General features: G+C 39.4%; 1 protein-coding gene across 12 annotated transcripts in view; it reads right to left on the bottom strand.

Annotated features, from left to right (window-relative positions):
• BICD1 (BICD cargo adaptor 1) overlaps positions 1-26,783 on the bottom strand; it is a 103,388-nt gene that overhangs the window by 6,706 nt on the left and 69,899 nt on the right. For 3 of the 12 annotated variants that reach the window (XM_072145286.1, XM_072145287.1, XM_072145291.1), the window contains exons 4-7: positions 25,257-25,694; positions 19,973-21,061; positions 18,089-18,240; positions 16,060-16,267 (exon numbers count right to left, since the gene is read on the bottom strand). In XM_072145286.1, coding sequence (XP_072001387.1) covers positions 16,060-16,267; positions 18,089-18,240; positions 19,973-21,061; positions 25,257-25,694 — 1,887 coding nt within the window. Of the gene's footprint in view, positions 1-1,735; positions 4,709-8,810; positions 10,693-16,059; positions 16,268-18,088; positions 18,241-19,972; positions 21,062-25,256; positions 25,695-26,783 lie in introns of those variants that run through there. The other 9 variants (XM_072145281.1, XM_072145285.1, XM_072145282.1 and 6 more) reach the window with 8 other exon arrangements.

Below are 26,783 nucleotides of genomic sequence, written 5' to 3'. Positions count from 1 at the left end.
ATAAATCCATACTTAACAGTCCTGCTGCTACTAACAACAAATGCATTGTTAAGATTACACAGCTTTGTGGGACAATACCTAACACTGTTGGCAGAGAGCACAGCAGTGTGAGGAGAACACAACCCCAGTGTGCTTGAAGAAGCTACTACCAGGAATGTAAATCCATATATCACAGTCCTGCTGCTACTAACGATATATGGTATAGCTATACATCCCACTAGGAACAATATCTAACACCGGTTGCATTTTTGCAATGTTTTTACTGAGAGTTTAAAAAATGTAATTTGTTCCTGGAAATGTAGGATGACAACTAGAGATAAGCGGACCCAATGGTCGGGTTCTGGTTTGGTTTCCTGACCTGGACATATTGCCAGATTGTTGGCCGAACAGCAAATCTGGCGCATTGACATCTCCAACAACCAGCCATAGCTATCATAAGCCACGAGTTGTTGTACTTGGGGGCGTCAATTTACCAAATTGGCTGTTTGGCCGACAAACCGGGTTTAGGTGACCAACCGGAACCCGACCATCGTATCTGCTCATCTCTAGTGACAACCCATACACCTGCATCATACAGATGAGCGATGACATAAAAACATGTTAATACCCCTCACAATTTTATTTTAACCTGCAATAAGAAACAATGGACCCCCTGGGGTCGTATTGGGATAAACTTTCTGTTAGTAGAACCATAGGGGGTCTGGGTGTTACATATGAAATACAGCTGGAAGACTTGAATGAGGCTTAGACATTCCATTAATTATCGAGAGAACCCCCTACTTTATTCCAGCAGGTGGCAGCATCAGAACTAACAATGACTAGACAGAGCGTCACCGCTCGGCCGATAGAATGGATCATGTACAATACATCGAGTGATCTACACACAACACAGACGTGAAAGCCAACAATGTATAACACAATACAACAAGAAAGACATCTATAACACATACTAAGCAGTCATCAAAGATTGGGTTGGTGAAATCTAAGTTGTGTTATATAGAACTGAAAGCCAAAGAGAGAAAATAGGAAAAGATAGATAGATATGAGATAGATGGAAGGATAGATAGATATGAGATAGATAGATAGATATGAGATACATAGACATGAGATAGATAGATATGAGATATATAGATAGATAGGGGGTAGAAAACAATGGAAACTGGTATACAGAAGCTTAGTGTTGACCTTACGTCGACAGCGGCTGACCACTACGACCTCTGGCTATGACTTGTATTAGGCGGTTCACTTAACATTGATTGAGCCTCTATATATTAATAGACACTCGAAATGATGGGGGAGCCCTTAAAAAATTTCATCACTCCAGACAAAACATATACAAGGATTTTGGGACACTAAACCGCCCACGGGATTGGTGGTTCCATGTCCAAAAACACCCTATAGGCCCTTTCTTGGTGGCGTTCAAAAATCTAAGCCTTTATACTTACTTGAGTTCCACCACTATCGGAGTGCATGCTCCAGAACTTGGCCGCAGGGGCAGTGAAGCCACAAAGTCTAATGAGACTCGTCTCTTAGTGAGTATAAAGGTTTGGTTTTTGGGGGATAATTGTGGCAGTGAATAACCAGTTCATAAGGATCTGTAGAGGGTTTAGTGTCCCAATCGACCCTGTCAGGTTTCCTACAAAATCAAGATTGTAGATAGGAGCATTTCAAGAATATCAGTACCAGAGGCACCTGTCCAGGGGTAAAAAATTCTAAAAAAATAAAATCTTCAGAATATATCTCATTTCAGTTTTTATTTATTTTTTTAAAATAAATATTAACATTAATTCTGTAAACTGTGCACAGTTCTTAACCTTCTCCAGTAGAGAAAATAGAAAATGAATAAATAAAGTAATTCATGGTAACATAAATTACATTAAACAATACAGGTCCCATACATACTGATTGAAAATGTATAAAAAAAAAAGGGGTTTAATTGGGCAAATAATAGGGTAATTCTTCCATAGAATAGGTCCTGACACGCCCACAGATCAGCCATTCCGAGCAAATGATAAACAGAGAATGCAACAGGAAGTACACAGCTCCATTTCCTGTGTAGTGTTCTGACCTGGGTACTGCTGCGTGGGTTGAGTGGGAAATAAGCTCTAGTGATTCTGGTCATTGAAAAGCGCTGTCTACTTCCTATTACATTCTCAGTTCTGCTTAGACCCCCATGATTCTTATATTAAAGATCTATCTTATGAGTAGGTTACCCATTTTTTAAGGTCAGAAATCCCCTTTATTATACAGTTTGTGTTACGATCAAAATTTGTTTTTTTTAATTAAAAAAAAAAATCTGTAATAAAAAAATCAAAATATAATTTTATTGTTTTATTGTAACTATTCAGTTATTTTTAAATAATTTTAAAATTAAATTAAATAATTATAAAAAATAATAATATAATATATCATATAAAATAATAATAACAAAAATAATGTCACATGCACAGGAAAAAAAAAATCAACTAATATTTATTGAAGGGAAATTTTTCGTTAGAGTAACTAGAAAAAAAATACTTTTTTAAAAAGTTTGTGGGATGGGTAGAGACCCATCGGACATGGAACCCAAAATATAATATTTTTGTCGAATTTTTCAAAAATGGTGAACATAGAATTTTTCCAAGCATTTAATTCGAAAACTTTTGAAAATTCTTTGTAATTTCATTCACAATCATAAACAATAATTTAAAAAAAAAGGCTTCAAGGAATAAATATCTCGCAAAAACAATATAAATGTATGGAGTATAGAATATCACCAGGTGAAGACTATGTTATTGTCATCATATCATTCTATAGACAATAAACTAAAAATTTGCAATTCCAAGAACTGAATAAACTATGAGTCTTGCTCCTTGTTTTACCTTCACTCTTTAATTTTTTGTTTTGTGATATAACAGTTTGTGCTACATTCTGCCAGGTCCATGTATCAATGCGCTAAAATTATACATTTTTTTAATATATAATAAAGATCCTGTAATACCTCGTTTTTCCTTGAGCAGAGCAAAAAAATTTAAAAAATCGGAATACATTGGGCAAATTTTGTATTCTGTTTAATTCTTTTACATCATAGTAACCCCCTCCCAACTGTTTACCTACTCAGAAATTTACATGTTTTACAGTGTTAAAATTTTTGATTAATTTTGGTTTCTAGGTCCATCAGAAAAATCCTCAGGGGCCGGGATTCCTTTGCTCTGACCCACCATTCTCCTGGGTTCCAGTCTCCTAGTTTAAAGAAAATCTTTCAGGTTGATTGGCAACATTTAACCACCCACAAGTCCTTACAGACCAGTCTATATAAGCTCTGTCCAGATGAGCCTTCCCAGGAGGTGATAAAGAGAGACTGCAACAGGAAGCAGACACCTGCATTTCCTGTTTAGTGGTCCGACTCAGGTACTGCAGTTCAGGTCTATTTATTTCAATGACCCACCATTCTCCTGGCTTCTCGTCTACGTGTTTAAAAAAATTAGACATTAAACCACCCACAAGTCTGTATAGACCAGTCTATATGAGCTCTGTCCATGACCACATTAAAAAACCCCAAATTTTTATACTCACCTTGGTGCATAGTGAGTGAAGCTGACGTAGTACACCCTGGCTTCACTGCACAAGCCCCGTGCAATGAATAGTGCTAGCTGACTTCCTTGAGGTTTCCCGAGATGAGATGCCAACACCCAGAGCTCCAATGTGCATTAACAGTAAGTAGGTAAGTACATCTTAACTTTTTTTTTTAATGTGGTCATGAACACAGCTTATATCAACCGATCTAGGACAATAAACCAATAAGGTCCATAAGGATCTGTAGTTGATTTACTGTCCTGAACAAACCTGACAGCTTCTCCTTAAACTTCTAGATGGGCTCAAAATCTAGGTGGTCACGTGACATCAATCATTGACCTCACTACTCACCAAAGAGAAATCGTTACGAACATCTGGCAAAAGTAATCAAGGACACTACGGGAGCGGGGAACTGGAACATGGTACTAAATTTTATCATTCCTAAGTCCCTCCCCTAAAGGATTATCTTTCCTATGTCCTGCCCCCGAGGACTTTCCTTTCCCATGTCCCACCCCCAAGGGGTTTTCTGAGATTCTAAAAAAAACTCTTTAATTACACATTCTGCTGCATTTAAACTTAATTTTCTAACAGACCTTTGTAGAATTTATTTTAACAAAAACTTGAATATTAAAACCCAATCATTTTTACGCTTGAGGCAGTATTCATATACAGTGTTCTCTATTTCCCTATGTGACATAGACACAATAAAGTCACTTATTAGTATCCAACAGTCGTTTTTTTGGGTGAACAAATAATTTTCTAAAATCGGCGGAAATACAGGAATAATTTTTAAAATAATAATAGTTTTTTTTTTGTTCTTGTTTTTATTTCTTCTGTCCGACATCATGTTAAATGTAGAATAAGACGAGAGGAGAGAAAATTGTTCTGAGAGTCCATTGCATCCATGATTTTTTTAAAAAGTCACTAATATGGAATTTTTCTACGTAGCATTTTTCTAAAAAAAAAAAAAATTCTAATACAGTCAGTGGCCTTTATAACACTTCTTCGGGATGGTCATTGCTCTTCCTGTCCTCACTTACGTTCTGGAGAACAGATCCAGGAGACAGGCAGCTGAAATGAGATTCCTGTAGTAAGTTATTATGTATTGGGGCTAAGTGTCGTTTTTGACCATAGGCCTTCATCACAGCTGCTGCTTCAAAGTTCATGTAAAATTCCAATTGTTGCATCATAGGCAAAGGGGTAGACAAAATGTTGGGGATAAAACCAAGGTAAAACAATATTAGTTTCTAAATTGCTCAATTTAAGCAATTTTAATTACAGCAAATAAATTAATGTTTACATCGAAAAAGGGCAGTCCCGTCAAATTTTTGGAAAGAAATTAAGTCAAAATCTTTGTTAAAGTTATTAAACTTTTTAAAGGTTTTTATTTGGCTATTTCGCTTGTATGGCGAATGCATTCAACTGTAATGTAAGAAAGAAATTATACAAATATCATATTTTATCTTGATGTAAATGACAAAAAATGAACAGAAGTTTTTAAGTTTTTCAAAAAATTGTAAAAAAAATGTAAAGAAGCACTCCAGCAAGAAATATACTCTCTTGCGATTGTAGTATACATATCCGTACATATACCATTGTGACTGCTATATTTCACTATATCTACCCTGTTATCAATCCCATGATCCCATATATCTACCCTGTTATCAATCCCATGATCCCTCAGCACAACATCACATGGGCAGCGAGAGAAAGGACCATCTGGCCTGCTGGAAGGACAGTGTGCTTTTTAATTTGTCTATATCCTTCTAGATATACAGTCAGGAGGCTTCTCTGTCATCTTCTTCATTACAACTGTGTGACAGGAGCCAATCTAATCACAAGTAGTAAGGCTGCTTTCACACGAATGTATGCTATATTCGTGCCGGGACCTGGGCGCTGCATACGAACGGCTGAAGAGGCGCAGCATTCACCCTTCCCCTCTCCATAGGGACACGCTTAGCCCGTCCGTACATACGTGAAAAGATAGGTTATGTTCTATCTTTTTCCCATTGACGGAACGCTATGGCATCATCGGTCGGTGTCCATGGGGACCAATGATATCGGTTCGTGTGAAAGGGGCCTAACTGTGATAGGAGTTTGTCCTCCCCCCAAGGAGAGTCTGTGTGGTACAGTCTGTAGTTGCATCGTCCACAAAAAGCCTAGTACCTGAGATGCCAAAAAAATGGAGACATGTCATTCACAGTGGGTCACCATGAAATCACAAGACACAACTCAAAAGACAAAAATCCACAAAAATTTGAAATATTGAAAAAAACAACTAAATATAATAAAACTGAAGCTAAATTATAAATATATTCAACAAAAAGTTGGAGTGCTTCTTTAATAATAGGTTAAACACATAAATTAGGTCAACAAATAATAAGCAATTTTCAGAAATTTTCGGAAGGGTCTGCCCCTTTATTGTACAAAAAAACATAAATCACTTATTACCTTAAGACATGATACATAGTTTGATTGACACAATGAAGCAGGAGACAGTGAATCAAAGTTTACTTTTGGTTTAAATCCAGTGTTTTACATTACAACCAAGGCTAAAAAATATATATAAAATAATAATAATTTCTATTTTTGACGTTTTTTACAATTAAAAACCAAATAAAAAGATAAGATTTTTTAAAAAAAATTATATTTGGACTTAAATTGTTGGCTAACTTATCATGCATGTACTTTAAACCATAGCGCTACTGATTTTTGTTGTATCCCCCCTTCAGCTTAACAGTCATATATATTTATTTTTAATATTTTCCAAAAATTCAAAAATACTGGCAAACCACGAGTAATAAATTTTTATATTTCATTAGATTTTTCATGACAATTTTTATAGCTTTATACCACTGTTCATGATTTAGATGTAGCTTATATATTGTTGTTATAAATCGAGCTAAACAATTTGATATAGAATATTTTTTAATACAAAAGGCTGCTAATAAAATAAGATGATTAGCATATTAATAATCTTAATAAGAACAATAACAATGCAAATTATTACAGTATTAAAAAAAAATTCAATAATAGGTTCATCCTAGAATAATGACAGCTACAGAATGAAGATGCCACACAATGGAATGTACAATAGGATGGAACTTCATCCATTAAGGTCAACCATATATTATAAGGTCCGGTTGAGTGATATTAAATCCTATTACAATAAATCATTATATTAATTATGAATAGATATAATGGATGTTAGAAGGAAAGCATCCAGTATATTGAAATTTAAAGGAAACCCTTCAGGGCTATTTAGGATGAGAAATTACTTAAAGGAAATCTACCACTACCGGTCTACCTATTAATTTAGATCCGGTGGTAGGTGCATCTAATGTATGTAAGGATAGACCTTTTTAGGGCTAATCCTTTACTCCCCTCTATCTTTTCTAATCGTTAATCAGGGTAATATGCAAATTTTCTAAAGAGGCTACTGGGACGTGGAGTAGCCGGAGCTGAGGCTACACGGTACGAGTAGTCTACCCCCCAGTAGCCTCTTTGATCCTCCTATCCAGACATCTTCAGCGCGTGCACTCGTCCGCAAAGCCATAGAACACAGGCCAGCGGCTGCGCCATATCAGCTCCAAAGCCAGAGCTACTGCGCATGCGCCACAGCTCTTGCTACTCCACGCCCCAGTAGCCTCTTTGATCCTCCTACCTAGACATCTTCAGCGCACAGCTACGAGGAGCTGTGCACACTTGTCTGCGAGTTTTGCGCAATCGCAAAACACAGGCCAGCGGCTGCGCAATCTTGGCTCCTTGTAGCTGAAGGTGTCTGGGTAGGAGGATCAAAGAGGCTACTGGGGCGTGGAGCACCCGTGCCGTGTAGCCTCAGCTCCAGCTACTCCACGCCCCATTAGCCTCTTTAGAAAATTTGCATATTACCCTGATTAAAGATTAGAAAAGATAGAGGGGAGTAAAGGATTAGCCCTAAAAAGGGCTATCCTTACATACGTTAGATGCACCTACCTTAGAAGGTATATCCGTAGTGGTAGGTTTTTATTTAAAAATTCTAATTGCCTAATGGACAAGTATTCCAAATATTCCTATATGGGGGCTAAATGACTGGTCTACTGGTCTTTTGGTGCTTAAATATCCTGTTTAGCGCTGAGGTCCCTTAAACACAGTCAAAATATAACTATATATAGATATCCTTCATAGTATATAATTACCAATCGGATACCTAATGGAAATAATCCCATAAACCTAAATTAAAAAAATAACTAAAAATTGACAACTGATATTTCACCTCATGTAGTCAAGACCAACTCCAATCAATGAGTGGTCTTCCACTGATTAACCACCATTAGTCATCCTCTGTGTTAATATATAAGATATTATCGAGAAAAATTTTCATCTGTGATGCCAAAGCTAATACATCTAACCGGCAGCATTAAACCCATATGTCTAAACCTTGACACCCAAAAGACAGAATTCACGTATTAACTTCTCCAGTTAATATGGTCGGGAAGTAATAGTTCTCCTTAAGGAGACTGCCAATTAAAGGAAACCTACCACCATGGATCTACCTATTGAGGTTGATCCAGTGGGAGGTTCCTCTAATGTATAGCCCTTATTAGGGCGGCTAATTCGTTCGTGGCACAGAAGTTTTATTCATTTTAATTCCCCTTATATGCAAATTTTCTAAAGAGGCTACTGGGGCGTGGAGTAACCAGAGCTGAGGCTACACGCCCCGGCTACTCCACGCCCCAGTAGCCTCTTGCGTTCTGGGCCACAAACGAATTAGCCCTAAAAAGGGCTATACTACAATACATTAGAGGAACCTGCCACCAGATCTACCTTAATAGGTAGATCCGTGGTGGTAGGTTTCCTTTAAGGCCGTTGTGTAGGAGTGTGGAGACTTATAGCCATGGATGCTCCACTAGGGGATTCTTGGAAAATATGCAAATACATTTTCCAGGACGGGATAAGGAAAACCACTCCTCTTGTAGCTACCTTGAAACAGTGCTGTCTACAGCTCTGGAATAGATATACTGGTTTGGTTTTAATTCCTCATCATGTCATAAGGCTTCTTGTAGGTCATGCTTGTTGTCAAGGGAGCTGCCTTACAAGGTAGCTATATGAGGCATTGTTTTCCTTATCCCATCCTGGAGAACTGATTTGCATATTTTCCCAGAATCCCCTAGTGGAGTATCCATGGCTATAAGTCTCCACACTCCTACACGGCGGCCTCAATTGGCATTCTCCTTAAGGAGAACTCTTACTTTCCGACCATATTAACTGGTGAAGTTGTCACCTGCAATGGAAAAACTAATACATCTAAACCACAGAACTTCACCTATGTCTACACCTTGTCACCCAAAAGACAAATGTTACATATTAAATGGAGAAGCTGTCATCTGTGCTGCCAAAACGAAAACATCTAACTACTGCACTTATGTGTATAAATCATGGTATGTATAAGTTTCTCCAAGTGGTATCATTCAACTATGTGTGAGGAATTCGAAACACTAGAAGAGATATTTCAAGAAATCAATCAGCAAAGGCCTATTAAAAATTAGAGACAATTAAAAAATGTTTATAAATCTTGAGTTGGTGACCTAGTACAGTGCAAAAGAGTAAGGTGTCAAATAGTGTCGGACTGGGGTTCCTTAGGACCACCAGAGAAAATCAATCTGGGGGCCCACTCTTTATTATCCCCCAGGAAATATACTCTAGCAGCCTTCAAATTGTGTAGTTTTTTGATTGACCTCTGGGGTTCAGTATTGGGTTGAGCCAGGGCCCACTGGAGGATCCTCTGGGACTCTGGTGGGCCAGTCCGACACTGGTATCAAAATACATTCAATTGGAGAGGTAACGATAAAGTGCTAGTCTAGAGAAACTAAATGTGCAAATTAGCTTGACTCTCCTCATTTTGGGACCTTTATCAATTAATTTAAGTGGATTTTTTTTTTGGGGGGGGGGCGGCACAAAACTCAGGTTATTTTTGAGACTTGAAGCTCTTGAATGTTTACCTACCCCAATAATAGCTTTAAACTTCCCCAGACAACCGTTATTTACCGTTTTTTTACATTAAAAAGAGTATAGTTACTGAACTTGTTAGTTGACGTTCCCCTTAATACTGAAATTCTCTGTTTACATTGAAATGTAGTTTCAAAAACTTTCAATAACATTGGGGTTTTTACCAACCTATAATACTTTATAAACTGCAAAATTTTGGGGAATTTAAAAAAAATAATATCTAAACAGTCACAGTGTTCTGTTGGGTAAGACACCGGATGTAAGGCCACTTGAAAAGCAAACAAAAATTAAAGAAAACATTCAATGTGCTTAACAACCCATTTACCGATATCAAGCTCGAAAAATTTGCAATTCGCGACCCATCTAAAAACCTTCTACCACTTTGTGCTCTTGAATAATTATGTTGATCCCTATAGTCCCTACTTGACTCAACTTCAATTAGTAAAAACTAAAATGAATAAAATATGTTAAGGTCAATTGCACAGAACATCCAACAAATACGCAATTTGCAATCTGTTCTGGAATCATGAAAAAAATTTTAAAAAATATTTGGCTGCAAATTGATAATAACATAAAAAAATAGGATGTAATTCATTGGTTCGATTCACCACTATATAATCTGTCACTGAGGTCAGTGTGTTCTGTGTATCTGGGTTGTATTAGAGGCCTGGGGGTAAAGACCCTCGTCTCGTGAAGCCTTGATTCATAGAATGGATAGTTAGTTTGTCGTAGCTGCATGTATCTGGGGGAACACGCAGCATGTACAATGTGGTTACCTTTTTGCCTGGAACATAGAGCTGTGGAAGTTAAAGAGTGAGGGTCTCTGGTGCTGGGTGATGGTGATGATGATGTTGAGGCTGTAAAACTGAAGAAGTTTTTCTGTAGTCGGGAGCTAGAAGATTCCGGACTGTGTGTAAAACTTTGGCTGGAAGTCTGCAGCGGAGAGAAGCACTGTGTATTAAGTTGCCCTGTGCTCCTCGAAGCTGACAGCTGGTGGAAGAGAAGTGCAGAAGGCTTTTCTGGGCTGGAGTTGGCTGATGAAGAAGTTCCTGCCGGGACCCTGAGTGATGGCCTGTCGTGGGTTGCTTGGAATGGCAACTTGGTGCAATACGTGTGAAGCGGGTTTCTTGCAACTGGAGCTGGGAACTGCTGCAAAGACAGCAAACGTGTTACCTGGTGTTGGTGGACTGTCGACGACGTGTTCAGAGCTTATCTGTAGCTACCTGATTCCTGAACTTGGGGGTTGCTGATACTTTCCCTTGTCCCTCCATTGGGTGGCTGTTGCGCTGTTAAATGTAGATGTATTTTGTGCCCCAAAATCTTGAAAAAATAGATTCCCAGGTGTTCCAATACAAAAGAGAATTGGATACTCTTTGGCCAATCAGAATTCCCTATACTAAAATTAAAACTCTCCTTTACGGGCTATAAAAAATATTAAAAAACATTATAACATAAAATAAAAAGTTGTCTGTTGTAGCCCATGGACATTAGAGTAAAGTTGACTATAATGGAGTCTTTAGTGAATTTTTTGTTGTTAAATTTAGACTAATTTGGGGCTTGGTGGCCCATGGTTTCTGGAATTTACATGTCCTTAAGGCTTGTAGAGATTAGCGGACTGAACTTAAAGTTCGGGGGACACCTCTGACCAATCACAGCCATGGCTAGTAACTAAAGGTGTCAATTTGCCGGATTGGCTGCACAATCGCCAGTCGAAATATGTCCAGTTCGGTTGGGACACACCAAAACTCCAGACTCGACCTAAAAGTTTGGGTCTGCTCCTCTCTACTTGTAGGCTACAAGAATAATTATTTGGGTGACATACTTTCCTCTAATGTGTAAACTGGTAAAAATATAAAGAGTTATGTGACAGGAAAACATTTTTTGGAGGAACATGGGTAAGGGGAAATGCACTCAATCACATTATAACTCATTTATAGAAGACCTGTCACCAAGTACAAAATATTGAATAACTTCTGCTGTCCCTCAATTCGGTGTTGTTTTTTTCACAACGCGTCAAACAGGTCAAAAGATATGTCCACCAAAAGTTTATATGTGAATTAGTGTAGACCAGCCCCACCCCCAAGGAACATATAAGGGGACAGTCCCTTGGCTAGTATGAGCTCATTCACATTTAAACCTCTGGGCACCAAATTTTGTGAACAAGTGGACAGATTTAATACAAAAAAATACCAAATTGATCAGGGGCACATGATCAAGTATCTTGTACTTGGCGACAAGTTCTCTTTAAGTAAAGATAAACATGAAAACAATTGTTGGGCCGTGGGCATTTAGACAATGCCTAAATGGTCAGACCATGGCCGATTTCAAAACATACAAGCCCCAACTGAGAATTTGTGTTGTGTAGACTTTAGTCGTGTGTAATACTTTCCCATTTCTAAGTGACGCCCTAACGCTCGGAGACTATACTGATACCGTGATCTTTTTGTCGACAGTTTTTGAACAGCATTATTACGACTTATAAACAAAGACTATACCAAAATAATCATAAATAATATCATGATGAAGCCATGCATCGCAACTAAAGCTACTAAGTATATAGTCCTACAATTTAAAAAAATAAATCAGTGCCGCCAAAATATTTTTCCGAAGCAATTCTAAAAACTTTTCAAAATAAGAACAAATGTTTAAAAACTGGGCTCCATTCACTTGAAACCAGCACATTCCTCTATCCTGGAGCTACAATCTGATTTTGAAAAAACATTCGGTACATTTTTTGTGGGTTCTTGTTCTCGATTAAAATGGGGAGGAGACTGTTTCCATAAAACTTGGTTTCATTGGACTTCCTTTGTCTCCTCTCCTCAATACCTCGAGTTGACTTGTGATCTACTAGTTTAGACAGACGAACCCTAGACTTCTGTTGGGTTCTAAACGATGGGGTGAGGGGTGGTAACCCCCACCTTGAATAAAACTCTAATATGAAAGAAATAGTGGATGAGACTACATTTTAACGGGAGCCACGCTCAAGCGGCTTATTCTCCTTGGTTATAGCTGGTGGATTTTCGGAGTTTGGAGTTTGGAATTCCAGCTGCCCAATCTTTTTGTTCTGTGGGAAATTAGTTTCTCTGTTCCCTACTCATCCAGAAGTCCATATTTAAGGAATCAAGAGACATATATCTCTATATGGAAAGTATCTAATATCCTTTGTCAACCTAAGGACCTTTTTACGAAAGGGAAGCAACTTCCACTGATCTTCAACTTCTTCACGTTTCCGAAAAATAAATAAAATTACAAATAATTGTGTGAATATTTTTAAAGAACTCTCTTTAGCTTGTAGACTCCCATGTTGAAAACAAATAAAGATGTGTATTATATGTGTCATTATAGAAAACTGACTCAACATCGGGAAAGAAGAATAAGATGTCGATGTTCTGTGCAATGATCTTCCATATTTTGTCCAAGAAGAGATAAAAATGAGTAAGTAATGTTAACTGAACCTACCCTTGTGGCCATATGACCAAAACAATATTGCCTTTAATTCTAATGAATCTGGAGGCAATTTAAAGAAAGTTAAGCCTACACTTATAATCTGCCTTTGTGCACCAACATCCTGGAAACTTGACCAAGTGTGGTCTGGACACGTTCTGGTGATATACCGTCCCTCAACTGATTATAGCTAGTATAAGACCATGATATTTTTGGGTTGATCAACGATAAACCATTCAAGTCAGTAATAGTAGACAAGTTTTATTACTTCCTGACGAAAATGTTCTTCCATGGGTTACACTGAGTAAACTTTCAGCAAAGCCATAGAGTGAGGAACCTAATGAAGCAAGAGTTGGGTTTGATATATCAACAACGTTCATGATGCCATATATTTATCATCATGTGTGTGTTGTAACATGAGTCTGGCATGAACTAGAGTTAAGGTGAGTTTAATAACCAGATGAGGTTTATCAATCCACATGTCCAGGGGTTTGTGACCATTCTACTGGAGTTCAGAGGGGCTTCACAATATTCAGTATATTTGATGGTGCATCCACCTAAAATTTCAGTTCAATTCTGAAATTTCAAATTTCCAAAGAATGAGCATTATAGAGCACGTAAAGACATACCGGTAATTATTTTTTAAGTTTCATTTTCTATATATAACCTGTAAATATTGTAAGTAAATCCAACTGTAGGACACCAGGAAAGGTGGAAGGACTTGAAGTCAAGTACAAAAAGAGGTCCTCAAAAATTGGTTTTCGGCTTTAGACATGTTTTCTCTGTCTTCAGCAGCCAACACTGGCCCAACGTCAATGTGTATTCAGTTACAGAACCAACAATGCAAAATCCCAGTTTAAGGTCTTCTGATTTAGAAGTCAAGTATTCGCCGATCATGGACTGACCTCAATTTTTTATGCATCATCAATCTGCATGAACCACATTCAAGACGTGCCAAGATGTGACAGAAGATTTGGAAATGGCCATTATTTAAGATGCAATCTTGTGTAAATTCATTTCACGGAGAGTCAAGTAACTCAATTTGAGACAAAAAGTCTTAGCGGTGAAAAAATACCAAAAATTCTGGATAACGATAAAATTCTTTACCGATTAGCTATGATTGAACGACATAACTAAGAGCCATGAAAGCCAGTGGAAGTCAGTACTGTCCGTGTGATGTCAGGTGTCAAACAATACATATATAGTCCAACCTAGACCATCAAGGAACAGTTTTTTCACTATATTTTAATAAAATATTCTATATAACTGATGTTTACCCAAGGCCAAGGAGCAGGAAGTACCTTTTATACTGAATGTTGTATGAGAACTTTACAACAGTTTTCCTCAGATCTTTCTTCTCATTCAGAAGTATCTTTGACCATGTTGGACTTTCCTCAATCCTCAATTATTTTGAATACCTATATCTCTGAAGACATTTGAACTTGACCAAACCAAGCTCGATGTATTTTTAAAGGCATTGTTCCACTGATTCTGGTGTAGTTAGAATGATTTCTGTAGCCCCTGGTTTTCTAGAGCAATAAATGTCAATATTTTGCCAAGCCACAAGCTCCACCCCACGACCACCAATCTGACAGTACAGAGACAAATTAGCATCAATTCAGGTCCAGGGTAGTTTCCGTACCCCATAGTTAAATGGGTAACCTTGGGTACACCAGTCTATCACTTGAATTTAAAAAACATAGACACTAGGGATGGGACAGACTCGAACGTGAAAAAATTCTGTTTGGGCATGGGTTTCAGTACCAAAGTTGGACCACGCCGCCAGTAACAACCGTGATCGGTACTGGCACCAATCAGGTATTGACTGTTTAAAGGGAACCTGTCATCAGAAACTGGCCTAATAAACCACTACCAGTGTGTTGTCAAGAAGTTGAACAGCTTCTAGATCATGTTTCTTTCATAGCCTAGGGTGGTCGCATCATCCAGAAAATTAACTTTGAAGTTAGATGTATAAAGTCAGGGAGGCGGAGAGTTTAACATTGAAGTCATGCTCTCCCTGCCTCTAAGCACCTCCATCCATGTGATTGACATCATGCGCCCGACTTCAGGAGATCTGATCAATGATGTCCCTGGATGCAGGACCATCAATTACAGTAAAGAGGACATTTTAAGAAAGGGAAAGCTTGACTTCAGTGTTAAACTCTCAACCTCCTTGACTTCATAAAACCAATTTTCATCTCACTGTAAAGCTGATTTTCTGGATGATGCCACCACACTGCACCATAAAAGAAACATCATCTAAAAGCTCCTCAGCTGCTTGACAACATACGCGAGTGGTTTATTAGTCCAATTTTTGATGGCAGGTTCCCTGCAGTTAACAACTGCGATTGGCATCAGCGCAAATCGCGGGCACTACTGGCGGGTAGGAAAGTGGTTGAGCTGGACCTGAACTCGGACTTCAATTGACAAACCCAAACTTTGCTATTGAAGTTCTATCTCTACTCAGGAACATTGGTGACTAGAGGTAAAATTCCCATAATTCCAAACTTTCAAAAAAAACTACTCCGGTGTCCTGGTGTCAGAATAATCCAGCAATAAGGACTTTCCTTCGGATTACAGTACTTGGGACATATATCCCCCTGGTAAAGCAATAATTTTTATTTCTTTACTACCCCTTTTATAAAAACTAGTTAATTTTTTTTTAAAATCAGAGTTATCACCCATTTCAACCAATCAGATTCCAGTTTTCATTTTCATTAGTAGTGTAGGTAAAATTTTTTATTTACTTTTGGCATAGCAAAACCAATAGGTGTACACGTAACTGGACTTATATCCAACAAAATGCATAAAACACTCAAACACATATAAAGTGACTGGAGGACACAATAAATGACAGATGGTTGGGTGACTGTACAAAATTGAAGATGATTTTGAGACAATAGACTGCCCTCATCAAGTTTTACCGATATCTGGTACTAGTTTAGTACGATGGCTAGATGAATTGCCTTGCATATCAATGATGTTAGAGTCCAGTGTGGTTGGCATAGGGTAAAACTGGCAATACATTAAGGGGTTAATAGGTGTTGTGTTTATGGATCGTTCTAGACTTACTTTGGGGCTACCAATCTTGTTTTTTCCCGCTTTGCCTTTGGTTCGCCAGGATTGCTCATGGTCAAACTCCAGATCCTCCAACCTCTGCGTGAGCGCCAACTTTTGCTGGATCGCCATCCTCAACAGAGAATTCAAGGTCTTCTTCTCGTCCTCCGCGGCCGCCAGCTGCCTCTGCATTTCGTCGAGCTGCGTCACATACTCATCACATCTGCTCAGACAAAAGATGGAAAAGAAGAAAGGGATAGTGACATTTTGATGCTAGAGAACATACAAATAGACAAGAAGGAAGCTGATGGAACATCTGGATGGATATTGAAGGTAGAATCATGTCTAAAAATATCTTCTGCACTGCTGATAAATAGGGACATTACAACATCTTCACCTAGGATCAACTATAAGGTTTCCATGAGTCATGGTTGACTCAATGTCGAAGCCACCCTTGGCTTCCCAACCGTAGAGCAGGTTAAGATTCTATCAGACTTCTACCTATGATGGGAACCATAAATGAAAAATCCAAGTTTAGTGAAGGACCTTGTTGACTAGACATTTAGAACCAAGGTGCTGCATGCTGTGCTAATCTTGACTTCAACAGCTAAAGAACTGAGGGAGGTGGAAGGTGCAAATATGGTTATAGGTCCACCAAGCCCGGTTGACCCTAGTGAATATGGTGACCTTGAAGGCAATAAGTAGAGAAATACAACCAAGCCCTCACCATACACTAGGAAGAGTCATTTGAAGAAATTAGGTTCCAGGTAGGTCTACAGTTACCCTGTACATGTATGAAAATTTGAGGGCCCATTTTCGGGTTCTTTTTCTAAATTTTACACCAAAAATTTGTAGAGATTTGAAGCCAATCTACAGAACCCATGGAATGTCTTCCAAAGACCTGATTATGGACCTGAAATGAGCTGTCACACCCAGACATGTATTTGTTTGTACAATAACAGAGCAGCTCGGTCATTAGCTATTGGCATTAGCAGTGGGATGAAATTCTTTCTGTTATGCGGATCGATTTTTGTCTAGGCAGCTTGTCGGAGAACACATAACAGGAAGATCTAGAGACAAGCAAACCCAATAATCAGGATGGACCGGTATAAATCAGCCCTGCAGAAGCCAAAGAAGCAATTACATCCAATAAGAGTCAATTATATTCCTAGCGGTCAATGGGCCGGAACATTCTCCAACAGTAAAAACGTTATAATTAGATGGAACTTTTTGTAAATAGGGTCATTTTGCTTTATTTTTTTTTAATATTGTTTATGGTTTCCCTATATGGATACAACTGTGGTCATATGTAACAAGCATCTAAATTTTAGGATAGGTGGTAAATATCCCGTCCAATGGACACATAGCTCTACGCAGATCACTTCCGAACAAATGATAGGGGATGAGCTGAACTACCGTATGTGCTTCGTAGGCCGTGTTTGGTTGTCCAAATTCTGTGATCTGTCTGTATAATCAGCAGGGTCATCAAGTGTCACACCCCCTCAATCTGATAATGTTTGTTGGATATTATATATCTTACATAAGTAAAATAATATCACCACATCAATGTGAGGTGCAAAAGTTGCAGTCCCATCAGGACCTGGTGTAAAGGTCCTTCTGCCAATACATAAAAAAGGCAATACTAGGTAGGAGGCCTGGTTTAAGATTTCACATTAGGGCTCAGAAGGAGCTTCAATTTTCATCTTTATACCAACATACAGCACTTATATAGAGAACACATACCAGTAAAACAGTATCATTGCTATGCCAGGGTGGTCTAAGGGGTGGGAAATTAGTACCATAAACCAAATTGTCCCTGGAATCATTTGACACCAACTTCTCTTGTTCCATTAGATCAGCGGTTCTCAGCCTGCGGTTCGCGACCCCAGCGGGGGTCGAACAACCAAAACTGGGGGTCGCCTAAACTTCAACTTTTGGGGGTTGAGGGCTAAAGGATCTAATGATTAGATCCTTTAGCCCTCAACCCCCAAACGTTACACCAAACACTAATAGCTTCCCGAGCTACAGTAGTCAGCATTGTCACCTGGTGGCAAACATGGCTCTTAGCGATGAGAAGGTGGCAGCATCCTCTTTTAAGGCCTTCAGCTCGTTTCGTAACTTCATCATGGTTTCCGTCACCATGGTCTTCTCGTTTTCATACTTATTTTTAAGGTTTGCGAGTGCAACTTCTGCCGTCTGAAAAAGACAAGAACAATCCAGCTGCTAACATGAATCAGGTCTATACAACCAACGGGTCTTCTTCATCATGAAGCATGAGGGCAACTTCTTGTTACATGTTCCCTATTTGAAAGCCATCCTAAGAGACCGATCAGAGAAGATTTCTGATTTGGTTCTTAACCTTCATCAACTTCACAAACTCACCAGATAATTAATGTTATTTTCACTGTCTGCCATTGGTTGAAATGTTAAGGCCATTTGTTGCATTTATATATAGTTCTTAGGTCAACAAAGGGGCGAACAGCTGCAAAACTTTTACATGAGAAGTGAAAAGAGAATCAGATTTCGTTGACCTGCTCTGTCACCCATTACGTTAATTGCCATATTTAAAGTCTGGGGGAGGTTACGTAAGTATAGGACAATGAATAAAGACTTATAAGACAAAGAAGATTTGTGAGGTTAGTCATATGTTGGCCATATACATGAGCGAACGAACAAAAAGTAATTATAAGCTGTATCCATAACAATAGAGTCTATGTTCGTTGCGATGTTGAAAACTAAGGCTAGACTTCAGTGGAAGGGTTCTAAACTTCTGCAAACATTTTCATTGAAATCTTTTGAAAGAAACCCCAATATTTTTTGGAGACCCTTGGGAAGGGATGAATACAACATAACATATATAGGTAAAGATCAGTAAACAAAATTTAGAAGTAGTCATACTTGCCAACTCTCTCGAAACATCCAGGAGGCTCCTGACAAAGAGGAGATGTCCCGTAGATTAGGAAGAATGGGCACACCTCCCAAATCCTACCAGCTCTCAGACGTAATGCCAAAACATGACCAGCATGTAACTATGTTGGATGTCAACATATTTGATCCTTTTATACTACAGAGGGGCCTAAAGTAGCGACCTACACCCAATTTCATATTTTAGAGTAAATGCATGGAAAATGTTTGCAGAAATAACTTGTGGATGAGATCTAGTATATGGCCAAATTTACTTATGGGGTCTTTGGAAAGCCACGCCTCATCATCCCTTAAGAAATAGGCCCTAATTGCCTTCAAACTGGGTTGTCTACTACTTGGTAATCTAGAGTGCAGTGGGTAAGACCCTGGACCCACTGGGTGATTCGCTTATAATCTGGTGGGCCAGTACTCACTGTCCATTGTTAACATTGTTAACAAAAACCTTCTTGACAAATTTTCACCAAAATCAACAACGGAAGGTCCAGTCCAGTTTAGATCAAATGTATAAAAATGTATAAAAACTTGTTTAAAAGAGTTGTCCCACCAGAACAACTGGGAGCTCCACTGAACTATGAAGGGTGTGTGTGCTACCCTAATTCAATCTCTTTGAGACTAACTTACCTGTTCACAGTTGTTATGATGGGCACCCTAAAGTGCAATTCACAAAAAATTATCCACACTGTATTAAAAAACATTGGGATAACAAGCCACCATCTGGTGCTTCCGATTAAGATCATTTAGACTACTGAACACTAACCGAGTTTTACTCCAAAGTGATAGGGCCAAATTGTAGGGCCCATATTATTGGTGGCTTGACTGAATCTAAGGTAGACCAACCATAAAACCCATAGGTGCTCTATATTCTGTATTCTATATTCATGCTTTGTCCAGGAGTCTGGAACTTGGGGTCATATTAAGGACCTTGAAATGTAAAATTGACTACAATATCATACATTGCTTTTTTTCAGTTTTGAGGAACCTTGAGTCACATTGGAGATATTACCTGTTTGTTTGCTTTTAATACAGCTCTAAGGGTTGCTATTTGCTCTCGTTTGGTACTAAGCAGAGACTTCAGTTTGAGGATCTCCTCCATTAAGGCTTCTTTGTCTTTATCGATCATGGGAACTAGTTCCCTAGCGGCGGCCCGTTGACGTGATAGTTGTAAAGACCTGTCCACAGCCTTCTGCAAGTGTTTGATTTGATCCCTGATAATGGCATTGAGGTTGTAGATGTTCATGGGCTCTTTACGAATATCACTAGAGTCAGATACGGGAGAGGATGGTGGGGCAGTGATGACAGGGGATACGGTAGCCGAAACAGGCTTTTGAGGGCTTGCTTCTTTGCTGGAGTCTATACTATCTTTTGGTACTGGTTCACATGGACTTCTTGCTTCTACTGGGGAAGCCATACCTCTTCTAGCTAACCTTGGCGACAGAAGTCCTCTAGGGTCATCAGGACCTTTCAAACTTCCACTACGAGTCACCTTACTTTGCCTATAGTAGTCCAACATTACTCTATTTGGTGTTTCATTGTTACATAGACAAACATGGTGGTAGAGTTGGGCCAGTTCTTCGCTAAAAGTCACTAGCTCATCTTGAGCCGAATTAAGGGTATTATGGGTTTCGTTTGCAATAGCAGTCATGATGTGAAGTTCCTTCTCCATAAGAAGTAGTTTTTCCCCACTCTCCGTACTTGCCCTCTCCAGACATGTTACTTGTTCATCATACATCTGGATTCTCGAGTCCAACTTTGACTTTTCCTCCGTGTAGCTCTCAATATGTTTATTGTATTTTTCTTTTAAGGCTTTGAGTTCAGCTTTGAGGTCTATCACCTCGGTCACAGCTACTTTATATTTGCACTCCAAGATCTCCAAGCCATTGATATCCACTTCATAGTCATGGCTCTCCTCTCCCGAAACCTTGGCTTTATCGCACTCCAACTCTTTGCTTGTATGAAGCCTTCTCATGGTGTTGACGTGTTCTGTAAGTCTATGGACCCGCTCGTGTTGTTCTGTTAAGGCTCCTTTTGTATGTTCCAGCTGAGTCTGAGACTCTTGTAGGTTGGTCAACAGTATTGCCTTCTCTCGTTCAACCTAAATGTAAAAAAAAGCATCCATTATTAACATTGAGATGAAGTTCTGGAACACCAAAACCTGCAAGGTGCCAGTAATTCTATTCTACAACCTCTGTAATTGAGGTTGGTGCATAAGTATGGAAGTTCTCGCCTACTTACCATCAGGTTCTTCAAATGTCTTAGTGCAACCCTGTTTTTCATTTTATGGAACCTTTTGACTGGCCAAGAGTTCAGTGCCTCGTAGGAAGATGTTCGTCTGGGATGGGGATTAGTTTTAGTTATCCAAGCAGTCAGACCCCACAGATTGGAATTCCCATGGAAGATACTATAACAGTCATACAATACTTAATTTTTCGTCTAAAGGATTGTCGGATTACTCAACTGCGTCTTTATAATTGGTGAGAATCCTGGTTGTTGGACACCACCAATTTACAGATATCAACTATCCGATGGATTTTAATGGACGGAAACATAGATACGTGTACACTTGTTTTTAGCTCTCCGACCCAGAGAGTCTTTTTTATGTGTATTGCAAACAGTAGTAATAGCGTAATGGTCAATAATTTCATCGTCATTCTAGTTCCAACAATGGGTGGTTTGTCAACAGTTTCGACTGGGCTGAAAGTGTTGATGGTTACGTGACCCACTGAAGCCAATCACTGCCCTAAGTAGGCTCCAGGCCTAGAGACCACTGTAACTTTCGGCCCAGCCAGTAGTGTGGCTGAAGTGACCCTTGTTTCATTCATGAAACGGGGAGCCTCGGCAAGGTAAGTATGCCTTATATGTATTAGTTACTGCTGCTGCTGGGTTTTCTGAGATCAAAATATATGAGCGAGGCCCCGTAAGGTAAAGTACAATAGAGTATTCTAATTCATTCTTCTCAATTTATTAACTTACATGAAGGATCACGGAAATTGTATTACATCTGATGTATGTCAACTAATTCACCGCAACAAGTCTGTGATTAGGAAACAACGTCTGGATGAGGAAATAAGAAGGTCACATAAGGTAAAAATACTCAAAGTGTAGACTACGGTCTAAAATTTATGCAATTTCTTCATTTTTCTTCATTCTTTAGTTCCTTATCTGGAAAAATAAAGCTAAGGACTCTGTCAATTTAGATTTACAAGATGAGTATCATAAACCAACCAAATGTCCTGGATTCAATGAGACAGTCCTGGATCTTGTGCTGTCTCACTAAGTCGGACTTCAATACTATCTAATTCCCAAGGATGCAGATAGAGTTGATCTGAGGGTGTGACTTAGGATCAGTACAGGATAAGTAATGTCATGTATGTACACAGTGACTGCACCAGCAGCAGAATAGTGAGTGCAGCTCTGGGGTATAATACAGGATGTAACTCAGGATCAGTAGAGGATAAGTAATGTCATGTAAGTACACAGTGACTGCACCAGCAGCAGAATAGTGAGTGCAGCTCTGGGGTATAATACAGGATGTAACTCAGGATCAGTACAGGATAAGTAATGTCATGTATGTACACAGTGACTGCACCAGCAGCAGAATAGTGAGTGCAGCTCTGGGGTATAATACAGGATGTAACTCAGGATCAGTACAGGATAAGTAATGTCATATATGTACACAGTGACTGCACCAGCAGCAGAATAGTGAGTGCAGCTCTGGAGTATAATACTGGATGTAACTCAGGATCAGTACAGGATAAGTAATGTCATGTATGTACACAGTGACTGCACCAGCAGCAGAATAGTGAGTGCAGCTCTGGAGTATAATACAGGATGTAACTCAGGATCAGTACAGGAGAAGTAATGTCATGTATGTACACAGTGACTGCACCAGCAGCAGAATAGTGAGTGCAGCTCTGGAGTATAATACAGGATGTAACACAGGATCAGTACAGGATAAGTAATGTCATGTATGTACACAGTGACTGCACCAGCAGCAGAATAGTGAGTGCAGCTCTGGAGTATAATACAGGATGTAACTCAGGATCAGTACAGGATAAGTAATGTCATGTATGTACACAGTGACTGCACCAGCAGCAGAATAGTGAGTGCAGCTCTGGGGATAATACAGGATGTAACTCAGGATCAGTACAGGATAAGTAATGTCATGTATGTGCACAGTGACTGCACCAGCAGCAGGATAGTGAGTGCAGCTCTGGGGTATAATACAGGATGTAACTCAGGATCAGTACAGGATAAGTAATGTCATGTATGTACACAGTGACTGCACCAGCAGCAGAATAGTAAGTGCAGCTCTGGGGTATAATACAGGATGTAACTCAGGATCAGTACAGGATAAGTAATGTCATGTATGTACACAGTGACTGCACCAGCAGCAGAATAGTGAGTGCAGCTCTGGGGTATAATACAGGATGTAACTCAGGATCAGTACAGGATAAGTAATGTCATGTATGTACACAGTGACTGCACCAGCAGCAGAATAGTGAGTGCAGCTCTAGAGTATAATGCAGGATGAGTAATGTCATGTATGTAACTCAGGTACATGCACTATTCTGATTCAGCTTTTGCAGCCGCAGGATAATTCTGCTGAGTCTTGTGCTTCTACGAGAGGATAATGGCTGCTGACGTTTCATTTCGGAGTCCAGTAGGGATACTTGAAGATCGTAAATCTCGTGGGTTAACATGAACCTATCCCTTTGTAGTAAAATCTTAGGCATTTCAGCATCTTTAGACTATTTGTGCTTTTTTCACTTATTTTACACTGAATTCGATTTACTGTTAATTTTCATAACCCAGCTGCTGTGGACGGATCCTATTCTCTGTCCCTATTCAGTCTTCTGCCTTCATTTATTATTTATATATGATTTCGAAAAATGAAAGTGACTGATCTGGTTAAGGATGCTACTCGTATTGTGTATACAGCTCCCATGCGGAGCTATGTGTCAGTGTGGTTACCCGATCCTCCTCTTATGCTATACTATTTCATAATAGAGGAAGTGAGTGGATAAATGTTTGGTTGTAGTCTGTTACCACTGATATACATAATTGTGCATAGGGGCTGTATACACAAAACGGTAAGACATTTTTTAGATTTTTTTACATGATGTGCTTTCTTATAATTAAAGTAAGTATTTTCTTTTTCGTCAGGTTATATGAGGCCAAGGTATGTCCCTGCATACTGTATATCTGCAGTGTAGCCCCCTGGGGGGATTGAGTCTTATTTATAGTAACCGTAGTCCATTATCCCCAGCCCAAAATCAATAATGTCAACGGTGAAGTATCGAGCGCACAAGCTTTAACCCCTTCCTTTTTCAGCCAAAAATTGTGATTGCCTGTGTATTAATAAATATCTGCAGTGCTATGTTTTATACACACAACCCTACAGACCCTACAGTTTTTTGATATCCGTCCAGCTCAGACTGAGCATACGTATTGGGGCTCGTAGTCGTAGTCACATAGCTATAATACATCGATTTCTTCACCCCTCTGTCTCGATAGGATATAGCTATAAGATAACTGGCTGTAACAGGAGCCCCCCCACCCTATTAAAAAAACATAGATTAATAAACCCCACCCTATAAGTTAAGCCCCACCCCTCAACCTTTCCCTAGTCAAACATGTATCCACATGATATGCCTAAAAAACATGATAGATGCTGGTTCCAACTCTGGGATCCAAACTTATCCTGAGAATTGGGTAGCGTTGACCACAGCTGGGCTGAACAGATAGTTTGATATGCATGCGCAGCCATTATCCACCAGGTCTATGCGTGCATTCATTTTTCCCATAAACTTAAATGGAGAGTGGCCGGGAATGCGCTGGAAACGCTCCACTCGACACAGTAGTGGTAAGCGGACCACCATATTCGAGATAGATGTAGGTCCCAGTGGTTGGATCCAGTGGTCTGGATAGGACATATCTTGAGGGTATATCATATATACTAAATAGGAGAATACAACATTTCGTGTAGCATGTGATTGGATTGCGCATGCTCAGCCCGCTCTTCATTCAGATCTATGGGACTTCCAGGGTGGCCAGTACCGATAGAAGTGGATAGAGCTCCATTTTCCATGAAGATTGTTGACCAAGACCCCATGGTCGGGTTCGGTTGCCTGACTAGCAATGGTCAGTTGTCAATTTTGGAGATTGGCTGTTCACACCCGAACCAGAAATTTGTCGCGCTCAGAAGGCGCAACCTGAATGCTGAACTGTAAATTTTTGGGGTTTGACCACAGTGGACAAGTGTACTTCATGTTGACCCATGAACTTACCTGAATAAGCTGCTGCTTGAGTTTTTGCATTTCCGAAATATTCAGCTCGCTGAAAAGATCGGAGACGGGATGCAGCGACTCCCCCTTCCGAACTGCAGGAACGGTCCGGTAGTCCCCATTCAGTTTGACAATAGGCGGATGGATGTGACCGTTCATTTTGTCCTCGTTGTTGGACTCCCCGTCCTCTGTGAATTTCAGCCCGTCCACCGCAATGTTGATGTGGTTATTGTACATGCTGTCATTGATGTTGATGTATTGGGACAATTCTTTTCGGAGATTATTTTTCTGTTCCCTCTCATTTTTTAGGGTGTCCAAGGCTTCTTCCAGCTGATGTTCGGCGATCTCCTTCAATCGGATGGCGTCTTCCAGTTGGCTATTCAGCAGTACCGTCTCCTCCTCGAATCGCTTTATCTCGTGTTTCAGGCCTTCATACTCCACCTAAATTGGTAGAAAAAAGGTAGACCAAAAAGTCACATGACATATCACAAAATGGCTGCCCTCATGACAGAATATTTTGGCGGGAAACTGAAAGAGATTAGTTAGAGCATTAGGCTCCTTAGAGTATTCCTAAAACCTTTGTATATGTTGTTAGTAGCAACAGGGCTGTGAAAATTGTATCTATATTCCAGGATCGCAGCTGCTTTAAATGCAATGTGGGCGTGTCCTCACACTCCTGTTCTATTTGTTATTTGTAGTGAGCTGCTCTACAGCCCCACCTCTTTTGCTCTGAGTAACAGCTGTAGCAGGTTCATGGTTGGGTAAAACAGTGATCACCCAAGGTGGAGCGGAGAGGCACTAAGTAGAGTAATTTAATGCAGAGAACAAAGAGCACAGCAGTGTAAGGACACAACCAAGCACAGATAGAGAATTTAAATCCATGTGCAAGAAGATGGTTCTATAATTTATACTTTTCTTGCTCAGCACTATACATCAAAACCACACTAGCAGATGGCCTTGTGTTGCGATGTACGTAAGGTTGAAGTTCCTGTTTCGATATGAATAAGTGAAAAACTCTGCATATTCCAGACCACAAGGACGTAAGTGTATATCATGTGAAGGCTAAGGCTTGCTCTTCAGACAACTCTGTATCTTTGTATAGACTCTGTCTCGACTTGCTTCGACGCAAGAAAATAAAGCCAAGCGGGTCACCACCAGACACCGATGGAGGTTACCTTCTGCCTTTATGAATGAAAGAATCGGGATCGGTAAAATTCTATTCTTAACTGCATCTAGGGGGAATTTTGGACACCAAAGTGAGATATTGGGCTCGTTCCACCAAAATTAGAGAGTCGACAACATTTGGTGGTTGGATTCTGTAGGTTGTGATAAGAACAAATGTAGGTCTCCACCGTGGACACCAACAAATTAGTAAACGCTTAAAGAACCTATATGACCCTTTTAATTGAGTAATGAACATGGACTTTCCACCTCCAATGATTTCAATAAGAAATTGTTGAACCAGGGTCATTTATCTAATTTGTTCTAAACAAAGAAGATCCTACATAGGTTCATTGTTCTCGTTCAATA

Source organism: Engystomops pustulosus, chromosome 4 (genome assembly GCF_040894005.1).
Source record: "Engystomops pustulosus chromosome 4, aEngPut4.maternal, whole genome shotgun sequence".
Classification (NCBI taxonomy): Eukaryota; Metazoa; Chordata; class Amphibia; order Anura; family Leptodactylidae; genus Engystomops; species Engystomops pustulosus.
The sequence above is the reverse complement of the archived record's forward strand: the minus strand, read 5'-3'. Positions and strand labels throughout refer to the sequence as shown.